The 11,691-nt window shown below is 38.6% G+C and overlaps 2 protein-coding genes across 2 annotated transcripts; one reads left to right on the plus strand and one right to left on the minus strand.

The window, feature by feature from the left end:
- The first annotated feature begins 2,881 nt into the window (after positions 1 to 2,881).
- On the plus strand, positions 2,882 to 6,325 carry LOC140150375 (retinol dehydrogenase 8-like). Its single transcript, XM_072172385.1, has 3 exons — positions 2,882 to 3,149; positions 4,009 to 4,188; positions 6,228 to 6,325. Exons 1-3 carry the CDS (start codon positions 2,882 to 2,884, stop codon positions 6,323 to 6,325), a joined length of 546 nt encoding a protein of 181 aa, XP_072028486.1.
- A 1,955-nt stretch (positions 6,326 to 8,280) lies between these two features.
- LOC140150376 (uncharacterized) lies at positions 8,281 to 10,013 on the minus strand. Its single transcript, XM_072172386.1, has 2 exons — positions 9,465 to 10,013; positions 8,281 to 9,330 (listed from the first exon to the last, which is right to left on the minus strand). Exons 1-2 carry the CDS (start codon positions 10,011 to 10,013, stop codon positions 8,281 to 8,283), a joined length of 1,599 nt encoding a protein of 532 aa, XP_072028487.1.
- Between the last annotated feature and the right edge of the window lie 1,678 nt (positions 10,014 to 11,691).

The following is an 11,691-nucleotide window of genomic DNA, read 5'->3' on the forward strand; positions in this document are numbered from 1 at the left end:
TTAGCCTTAATTGTTCCATATTACAAATGACGTTCTTAACTTCTTTATAAGTTATACCCAGATATTATAGGCCTACTAGGAATATTTCCTTATCAGTATCGGATCCCTCAATCTAGTATATACACAGACTCACAGCTCATCTTACACCCCATCAGAAAGTCGAATTGGCACGTACATTAATTTACTTCCGAATGGTACCTTGCGCCTTTTAGCTCCAGTTATTCATTACACCGATTAATGGATTCTCGTTAAACCAGCAAACCTGAGTGAGGGCGTCACATACTAATATTTTTTCTTTTTCGTCCATGGAGGGCGTCTCGTATCGTTACCAAATTATATACGCTAAACAAAGCAGGCAAGCACATTGAGGCAAGTAATTTGCCAGTATTCATAAAACTATAACGAGACTATGGCGTATCGTATCATTAACAGATTATATACGCTATAGATAAAACAGCAAGCACATACAAGCAAGTATTTTGCCAGTATTAATAAAACTATAATGAAGCTATTAATGTAGCCCAACTGTACGTAAATTCTGGTAATACCGCTAAATCTTAAAGAAATGAAAATATCTGTTGCAATTTTCGGATTTGCATACAAGTAATTCTAGTTCATCCAAGTTGTATAACAATTTATTTCTTTTTAATACAAACTCATTCCTTGTTAAGACGACTTTATAGAACTGTTTGAATATCAAAATGAAGTAATAATTACAAATCTAAATGTACACTATCACCTCTGTAGTTTCCTGAGTATATAGACAGCAGGAATATTTTCTGCAACGCTGTGAGCAATATGTATGTCAAAACCCAGTGCATTTCTCGCCCAAAAAATAAACAAGTAGGTCTGGTATTAATCTTTGGAGTGAAGGAGAAGGTGGTTGTAGCTCTAATTATTTACCCAGAGATGGATCGAGACTGTGGGACAGTCTATGTTCTCGTGTGTATGTACTTGTTTCCTGCTGTATACCAATAATTCGATATAATGATCGATGCTCTTGTACGTTATTTCAAATATCACAATAGTATACGTATGGTTGATGCTAGAAATTATCATAAAAATCATCATCAAGTTTGATTTGAATTTTTATCCTCAAAATAAGTAAGATACATATCGAGAAAAAGAAACAAAGAAACAAACAAAAAACCGTAATTTATTGAAAAAGATCATATAATATATTAGCTCTTGAAGTAAATCGTGCGTGGGCAAGTTTGATATATCACATTGTTTTGAATTAAACTTACTACGTTGCATCAGGCAGCTGACCCGCTGGACTGGTCATGGGATATCAACGTAGCAAAGTTGTAAAAGTAAGGCCAGTAAAAGATTTAATAATGTGATTTTAACGACTGGATGACTGAGAATATTCACTATTCTGAGTTTCATACATGCTCATTATAAGGTCATTATTGAGCATTGCCTGTGTACATATCATATTTGACTATAATAATTATATACTTGAACAATTCCATTGTAAAATGAACATGGTAGAGAAATCAAATTGTTTGATAACAAATTTAATATATCTGGTGAATTGATATATTCTGCTATTTGTGGATAGTATACCTGCCTGGAATTAAAGTAATATATCGGCAATTTGAAAGGGTGATTTAATTGAATACTACCAATACAGTACCTTCTTTTGGCTCTTATTTGTCTTACCTTCGTTCATTCTGATTAAGGTGGTACAACACCCCCTGATAAATTTTGTGACTAATTTTGCATTTTTCTCAAAAAAGAACTACACACTGGTAACAAAAGTTATGTATAGGGGCAAGGAATCCAATTACTTCACTGACACTGAAATTTCAGTATTATAAGGCAAGTGGTTCATTATATCCCAGCAAACAAAAAAATGTTTTTAAAACGTTTTAAAAATGTTATACTTTGGGTTTTGGTTTAGATATAACGTTTTAATAACATTAAATATCGGGTTATATAAAGGTCATGGAAACGTTTAAAACGTTTTGTATGAAAACACACCACAACAATATTTTTAAAATGGTCTCAAAATGTTTGCCAAATATTTTGTCAACACTTAAATAACCTTATGTTAGAATATTTGCAGTAGGTTATCAGCAATTAATGTTTTTGAATGTTATGAAAACGTTTTATACACTTTATATGTCCTTATATAACCTGACATTTAAACGTTTTCCGGCAACCTTTTCTAACCTTTTGCGAATGATGTCGAAAACGTTGTGTGTTTGCTGGGATGTTAAGAAACGAGGTACATTCTAGCGGTACCTCTTTTCTCATCATAAATAACGTACCGCTTGTCTTGAAATTCCAGTGTAGTAACTGGATTCCTTGCCCCTATAATATACATAACTTTTGTTACCAGTGTGTTATTATTTTTTGAGAAAAAAATGCAAAAATAGTCATAAATTTATCAAGGGGTATTAGGATTAACGTTTAATATAAACAAGCGATGTGGGACCAACCGAGAAAAAAAAGATATTCAAAATTAAACCTGAAATCAAAACTCGGTTCCGGGCGATTTCCGGCGGATCCTCCGGAAACCGCCCAGAACTGGCGGTCGAGTTTTGATTTGATCCCATAGTTGAATTTTAATTTTACAGAAAGAGTTCGTCATGTAGGTTTACCATATATTGCTCACCATACAGTCTTAACAAGACCTGGCAAATGCGTGCGTGTACAAAATAGTATTGAGTTCTTTGGCTTTTAAATGTTTGTTATTAAGTTTAGAACGTTCATACTTAGTCGTGTTAGTATCTTTATCATCACTCATCAGTTTATCTTATTGTTCCTGAGAGGTCATCGATCACGACCATGATCAACTGTGGTCAAAGCGCACAAAGTCCATTCTTTCCATTGTACAATATTATAAAGGTATAACTCACTTTGGGCAAGAACGATGACTTCCTTAGTAGTTCTAATCACTGGTTCTTCAAAAGGAATCGGGCAAGAAATAGCTCTACATCTTGCCAAAGACCCTCAGCGTCGATTTAAGGTCTATGCTACTATGCGTAATCAGTCTACCAGACAGGATGATCTGAAAACCAAAGCAGGGAGTAGTTTAGACGATACACTCTTTATTCGCGAATTGGATGTAACAAAACAAGAGACAATTGATAAAACTGTTAAGGAAATTGCGGACAGCGAAGGAAGAATCGATGTACTAGGTAGGTTTGAATATTAGTAGCCCTAAGAATCTTTACAAAATGCAAAGTATAATCTATTATATACAGTACAATACCAGAACAACAGAACAAACCTGAGTTACAAACATGAAAAGGTTCAGATGGGTATCGTAAAACGGGTTAAATAGGGTTATGGCTGAAGGGCATGAATTGAGACAAAATTTTATTTTTCAGCTCATATCTGCTGAACCATTTGCTCTAGTTTAGAGCCATAGTAAAACTTCAACCAGTCAAGTATCAATAGCAAGTAGTAACATGACGCGCAGGTTTCTCGCTGACGCTCTCAATGCTCGTCCTACGCCCTCCCAATTTAGAATGACCTTTCGGCAAATCCCATAAGCCTTTGCGAGTATGCCTGAGGTGTCGTCATTTGACGTCACGCCTACTTGCAATGCGCAGAAACGATGTTCGCTAAAGGGGGTTCCCATCTTTCATGGAATAGCTTTAAATTGTAAACAAAGTTAAATGACCAAATTAAATTACTCAGGGCACATCGGACCCTTCTGTTTCAGAAAATGTATAATTTTACCGACGTAACGTTCTCGGCAAAAGGGTCAAATGTCAAACTGTGAATTGCACAGGGGTCAGATATTGAAACGTGCTCTAATTCTAATCAAAATAGTCTCAAATAGTAAATAAAAATAAGAATATATTGTATTATTTTGGACTGCTCTGTTACATATAGGTATGATAACAAAACAGGTAAAGGTCAATAGGATTCAATGGGCTTTGACCTTTATTGCCTTGTTACCTAGGTAACTAATCGGGGAAAGGTTAAGATAGCGTGTGGTATATCTCAGTCTTCAGTGATAAATTAATGGTTTGATATTTCACTTTGTAGTCAATAATGCAGGAGTGGGCACAGCAGATTGGTGGGAAACTAGTCCCACGGAATCCTTCTATGACCAAATGGAAGTCAACTTTTTTGGATGCGTGAGAATGACCAAGGCAGTAGTCCCGTACATGAAAAAGCAGCGCAGTGGCAGGATTCTTCAGTTTTCCAGTGTGCTAGGACTAAAAGGTAATGATTTACTCACGTGTTTATCTCTTTCCTGTGTGATACAACGGAGGGAGTGGGTACGCAGTACAAATGACCAAATGACGTGCCACAAACATGGGTAGCATTTTCGGATTTTTTCACGGCAGTGAAATGATGCCACTTGCCCCCACATCTCAGATGCACATTTTATCCCTTACATTATCCTGTGTCTTGAATAGCTATTAGCCCACCAACCCTGTGGTTAAGAGGCTAAGAAATAATTCCTAATATCTCATACCCTAGTTTGTATGCCTTTATCTAATCCTACCCCACATGACAAGGACTACTTTAGCCCTTAAATCCGGCAAAGAGTCTATTCAGTGTAGGAATTTGTGTGCCTTTTTTATAAACATGTTTGCAATAATTGGCTTATAGCCATCACATGCTGACAATACACATAACTGATTGGTTAATCAAAACTAGCAGGTCATGGTCAGTATACTGAATGTTTACTTTGTGATTAGGCCTATATCATCTGTATAGAAAACTATGCAGCAGGCGATTTACTTCAGAAAAAGTTAAATATAACAACATTGCACAAAACTAAGTCCATTATCTATAGTTAATTGAATGTTTATTGACTCTTGTAATGACCCAGCAATGTGTGTATAAACCTGTATAATATATTTTCTGTTACAAAATAAATAATTGGTCTTCATAAAAGCAGGGCTATGAGACAAATATCCCTGACAAAAGCTAGCAAGACCAAATGGCTGTGTATTTTGTTTACTTTAGTGATAAGGCGTCTTGCATACAATTTTCTTCGTAGTTATAGCCAAATTTGTTTCCTGTATGTGGCTTAAAAACCTAAATGCAAAATGAGATCCTGTATATGGCTCCGGAGCACAGTGTCATCGCCCCGATATCTTCATGGCAGAAATCGCCATGGTAGGTTGAATCCACAGCCACGCATGGCCATTTTGTTCCCACATTTGAGACGCATAATGAGCCGAGGGACATCCGACTAAGGCTACTGACAATAGCCTGGTAATTGACCTCTCTTTGTGTGAGTGAGCATGTATACGCCATTAATGAGGTCAATGGTCATATGCTTTTAGACTGCTTTTTTTCTCCCTGGCCCCTTATTCTAGACTAATTTTCCGCACTGTAGCTATTACTTTTAAATTTCCACCAAATTTGGAGAAAAGATGCAAAAGCTAAAACAATTTGTGTCAATTTTGAGGAAAATGTAGGTTTCTAGTATGTCAATGAGTCCAAATTTCTAGAGGAATTAGTATATTGATGGGTCTACTTTTTTCGATTTGAGTACCTCCCTCTCTATTCATAATCTATGTAACAGATGTCATCTCTAACCGAATAGCATTTCTAGATTGTCGCTCAAAGATTTGGCACTAGGCCATAAATTGATAATCAATCTCATAGGCAATATTTTATTATTGTAATCTAAAACATTAATATTATTATAGTGCATATAGTAGGTTATATTGGCAAAATAAAAGCATTTGTGACTTGATACACTTTCCACCTAAATCATAGCATTCTCGTACTTCTTAAGCTTCTCTGCCAAGTTGTTAACATCGAATACATTTCTTACGTCCAGCCTCACAAGAGCAACTTAAGAACGTGAGGTAAAATGGAACACGTCCCGGTCGCTGTGTTGGAAAATGGGGTGAATTAACCGCTACGTGATATACAAGTGAAAGTTTACATTTTCGCGCGTACATGTATTTTAATAAAATGTTTTCCTTATGAGACACCAGTAATGGCAAAATTCACATTATGACCAAATTAGTAGCATTTGCGAAATGTTCAAGAACAGTACGTCATTATTAGGAGCAGCCTTGTCAGCTATTCTTTCTTCCAGAAGGGGTGCAATGTTTCTGACCTGGGCGTCACAAACCCTAGTTGCACCCTTGGAGGCAGTTGAGGTGCCATGCATGGGCCTAAATAAAGCCTGATTGATAATTAAGAATTTTCATATTTTTTGATAGAACCGGGAGAATTGCTTGGATCAGTTTGATCCCGAGATTTGAGTACTAATTATTCACGTTTATTTTCAGCCGTACCTGAACTTGCACAATACAATTCTACTAAATTTGCTCTGGAAGGCTTCAGTGAATCAGTAGCTCCACCGCTGAGAAAATTCAACGTTTGGTAAGTTTCAGTTCATTATTATTTTTGACATTATTAGACCTATTTTTGTACATTATCGTTTGAAAAAACAAAACAACAGCAACAATGATAATATTATTAACATGAATAATGACGGATTTCATACAATGCGAGAACCTCTGCCCCTTACAATATCTTAGACACTACAACATAAAAGTTAAAATTCACAACATGCAAAACACTAGCTTGCTTTGTCCAGGTCACTCACAGCCTCCAGCAAGCAAAGATCCCAATAGCAGATGATCATGATTAATAATAATATTAATAAAATAATAATAATAATAATGATAATAAATAATAATAATAATAATAATAAAGGAGGGATTTATAAGCGCCCATTGCAAGCAAGCAAGCCACTGAGCGCTGTACAGGCAACATGATAAAAAGCGAATTTAAACAATAAAATACATAACAGAAATCACATAATTCCAGTAATTTCTAAAAAGCAAAACATATTAAATGTATATACAAAAACAACAAAAGCAATATTATCATGATCAACACAAATATGGTAAAAATATAGCACAAAGTCATAACAATGCTCCAGCATGGTGCAATCAACCATAGTAGTCCTTGAAAAGGAATGTTTTCAAACGGCATTTAAACTGGTCAGTTGTAGCAGCATTTTTGATCTCTAATGGCAAAGCGTTCCAGAGTGCTGGCCCACAAACAGCGAAAGCTCTATGGCCATAATATTGTGTCCGTGGACGCTGCGATGGAAACCTGAGAGAGTTATGTGAGGAAGACCGAAGGGTGCGGATGGGCATATAGCGGCATATCAGCTCATCTAGATAGACAGGAGCATGGTCATTGAGAGTTTTGAATACAAGAAGAAGAACCTTATATTTGATTCGGTGTGATACTGGTAGCCAATGGAGGCGCTCAAGGATGGGGGTGATGTGTTCTCTGCGTTTAGTGCGTGTGACGAGACGGGCCGAGGCATTTTGAAGTTTCTGGAGTTTCTGCAGATCAATGTCGGGCAGGCCTGTAAGGAGCGAATTACAGCAGTCCAAGCGGGAGGTGATGAAAGCGTGGACTAAACGCTCAGTGGAATTGTTATCGAGGTATTTCCTGATTTTTCCAAGCTTATGAATAAATGCCCAGCCACTGCGACAAATGTTGCTTATATGAGTCTTAAGTCTGAGATGGCTATCAAAGGTGACTCCTAGATTGCGAGCCTCCGGGCTTGAACTGATGTACGCATCACCAATCTTAACCGGTGGAAGTGGTTCGGAGTCAATAAAACGCGAACTAAAATGCAATATCTCCGTCTTGTCGTCATTAAGCTGGAGTCTGTTTTTCACTGCCCATGCTTTGATGTCACTAATGCAGGCTTCCAGACGATGGATAACAGAGTCTCTCTCATGCCGTTCAAAACATGCATAAACTTGAGTGTCGTCCGCGTACTCGATGTGCTGCAACTTGTGGCGAGAGATAATATCACTGATTGGTGCAGTATAGAGAGTAAATAGCGGAGCACCACACACCGATCCCTGAGGTACACCGCAGATAATCTTATGGTGCTTGGATTCGCAGTTGTTAATGTTAACAGTTTGTGAGCGATCCTTGAGGTAAGAGGAGAACCACTTTACAGCAGTGCCAGATATGCCATAGCGAAGTTGAAGTCTCTGAAGAAGGACTTGGTGGTCGATAGTATCGAAGGCAGCGCTCAAGTCCAAAAGGACGAGCACTGCCTCCCGATGGCCGTCAACTGACTGAAGCAGATCATTCCGAACCTTCAAAAGCGCAGTCTCGGTGGAATGGCTAGGACGATATGCCGATTGTGTGCATGTGTACAGTTTGTGGGTGGTCAAATAATCCTGTAACTGAGCCATGACACATCTTTCTACAAGTTTGGAAAGAAAGCAGAGTAGCGAGACCGGCCGGTAGTTCTTGTAAGTGTCTTTATCCAGCGACTTTTTCTTGATTAGAGGTGTCACTTTAGCAACTTTGAAACACTGTGGTAAGTCCCCATTTCTTCAGGAGAGGGGTAGGTATAGGGTCAGAAGAACAACTTTTCACTGGAGATTGCATGATCAGCTCACGAACTTTATCCTCCGTCATTTCTTTGAACTCGCTAAAACAACTGAAACAATCATCGACGAGAGTAACAGAAAGCTCGGTGTGGCAACTCGAGTTCAGGTTTTCACGGATTTTCTGAATCTTACTGTCAAAGTAGTCAGCGAACTCATTTGCGAGGTGAGCAGGAGATTTGGACGTTGGAAGAACGCGGTCCTTGTTCGGGTTGGTGAGCGAGTCAACAATTCTAAACAGCTGTTTGCAGTTACTTCCAGTTATTCTGTCATTATGGTAAATACGTTTTGATTCGTTCAACGCATATCTATAAGACCTGCAGGCGTCGATGTAGATTTGCCTGTCTACTTCAAGTTTTGATTTCCGAAACTTTCTCTCCAGACGGCGTTTGTGCCTCTTTGCACTACGAAGACTGTCAGAGTACCATTGGCACATTGGTCTAACATTGACAGATCTTTCAGTGACTGGAGTATGAGCGTCAAGAAGCTCGCGAAGGATAGAGTTGTACTGGTTTGCAAGTTCGTTAACATTGGTTCCAGGATGAGTGTACATTTCAGATGATGCAATGTCGTTCCTAAATTCATCAATGTCAATTTCGCGTATTTTTCTATAGCGAAGTCTCTGTTTCACAGCCGCAGGACGAGCAAAGTTGAGGGTGCATAACACAGCATAGTGATCAGAAGGCAAACTTTGCTCAGTACCAACATCACTAATCAAACTAGAGTCTTTAAGCGAAAGCATGAGGTCGAGAGTATGTCCTGAGCGGTGTGTTGGGCCGGAGACATGTTGTTGGAGTCCAGCTTCATCAATAAGATCTTTGAAGGCACACGCGTCTCTATCGTCAACAACGTCCACGTGATAGTTAAAATCACCTGTGATGACAACCTCTTCAGGCAAGGATAGAACACATTCAAGTAGCGAGGAGAATTCGGTGAGGAACGTTTTGGAAGCAATCTCCTGTTTGCGATACACATTGATGATTCTTAGTGGGACGTGTTCTTGGAGACCGAGTAGTCCGTGTGTTCAAATGAATCAAAACTGGTGGATGTGTTGAAACGTGCAGTAAATCCACTCTTCAGCAATAGACTCACGCCCCCGCCTCGCGTTCCTCTAGGGGTATTGAAGATAGCAAAGTTCGGGAGTGAGCTTTTGATGTCAGCAAGCGTGCAGTCATCTCGCGGTGTTCCAGTGGGCCATGTCTCTTGCAGAGCCAGAACATCGAGATCTTTGTCGATGACAAGGTCAACAAGAGACGTAGTTTTCTTATTGATAGACCACGCATTCCAAGATGCGAATTTTGTTCGAGGCAGGCCTATATCATAACTAGAGCCTACAGAGTTACACGCTATGTGAATGAGATTACCGCCTTGATTGTGGTTAATCTGAATGGGTGAGAGGTTAGAATGATTAACACCGCGTTCAAATTTTATACCAGAACGATCAAAGATATCAGTGACAGTTTTGATGTTACGCTGTTTATTCTTTCCAGCCCGACATCCTCGCTGTGTTTTGGATGAACAGATACCAAAATTGTTGATTTTATTCCAGGTAATTGGGTCAAGTCTATTTAGAATAGAGTTTCTCGCACCATTTCCGATGGAAATAAGCGTTGACATAGAATATCGTAGTAAATTGTTCATGATGATCACAACTTAAGCACGAAAACATAAACAAGTCAATCGTTGGTAACGAACAGTCAATATGATAAAGTCTATAGCGACAACGTATCAGCCAGAGTTTAATGTAGCGAAATACACATTGGTAACGACGACGAAAAATATCAAATTACTCACGAAAAAGCGATGAAAAGTACAAGAAAATTAAATCAATGATGTCCTTGGTAATAATGAAGAACAATTGTAAGCACACAAAGTTATAAATATCTTTAAAGACGACTTTTGGAGCATATTATATTCAAGAGAGCGATGTTGAGGAATTGCAGCTATCAAAGCGCCCTCATACTCAAATCGTGATTACCGTGTTTGTTTTTCCCTGTCCTATCTAAATCACAACATGATACTCTTATCTTAGGCTTATCGTGGCAGCCTATAACCCGTTGACTATAAGTTTATTAGGAGTTATGCTTCAAGAACTGTAATTTTGTATATTTTTTCATTTCAGGGTTTCTGTCATTCAAATAGGTCACGTAATTACCGAAATGACGGCACAGTTTGGACCTAATCCTACCGCGCTCCTTAAAGCTGTAGCAAGAGAAATCCCGGAAGACACTAGGGGCATTGTCGAGCGAATGGTATCAACTAACCCTGAAGACGTCTATGGTTCGGAAGTAAAGACAACTGGTGATATTGCAAAGTTCATGGAAGAAGTGATTCTTTCTGAAAAACCCAATTTTCGGTACCAGACTCATCAATCGATCCAAGAATTAGCGCGTCGACGTTTACTGGACCCAACGGGCAATGAAATGATGGATACTTGGATGAAGCAATAATACATTTACTTTGCATTCATTTTATCTCATCTCGTGTAGCAAGAAATAAAGTAATGATAAATAAATATATAAATTAATTTTTTACAATCTTTCTGCCTTTTGGAACGAAAGGATTGATGGAAAGAAGAAAGAAAAAAAGAAACAATGTGTTTTCTTCGGTCCAGTTTTGAATCACTGAAACCCTCGGGTGCGGAGGACAAGACCGGGGATAGCAAGTCGTAAGTGTTGCGCTAGCCCGGCCTGTGTTCTCGTGTGTATGTACTTGTTTCCTGCTGTATACTAATAATTCGATATAATGATCGATGCTCTAGTGCGTTATTTCACGTATCACAATAGTATACGTCTGGTTGATGCTAGAAATCATTTCTAATAATAAAGTGATCAATAAGATTAGATGTATTTACCATACCGCCGATTGTGGGCATGTTGCCTGTGGGGTCGACGCTAAGTCAGGGTTGCGTGAGCCAACTCAAAATAGCTCAAATAGCGCGAGCGTACACAAATGAAACTTCGCGCGTATGATGAGTGATGTCGCCAGGTCTGAATGATGTAGCGGCGTCAGCTGAATTCAAGTACGTTTAGACCCGGTGGTGGTCGCCGTGCATTCTCTAAATTTAGTAAATTTTCATCGTCAACCGTGTAATTGAATGGGATTATTTTGAAATTTTAAAACGCTTGAAATATCACAAACAAATATGCCTATGTTAATAAATAAGATAAATTCAAGCTAAAACCGTTGGGGTTCGATAATGACCCCCCCCCACACAAAACTAATCGAGTATAAGGAAAATGCCATACGGCCGGGCGGTTTCACAAGTTGGCAAGTTGCCGGCTCTATCATGCCACTCGCCGCCTGGTTTAGAGGGCAC

The sequence above is a fragment of the Amphiura filiformis genome, chromosome 4, assembly GCF_039555335.1.
Source record: "Amphiura filiformis chromosome 4, Afil_fr2py, whole genome shotgun sequence".
NCBI classification, from domain to species: domain Eukaryota; kingdom Metazoa; phylum Echinodermata; class Ophiuroidea; order Amphilepidida; family Amphiuridae; genus Amphiura; species Amphiura filiformis.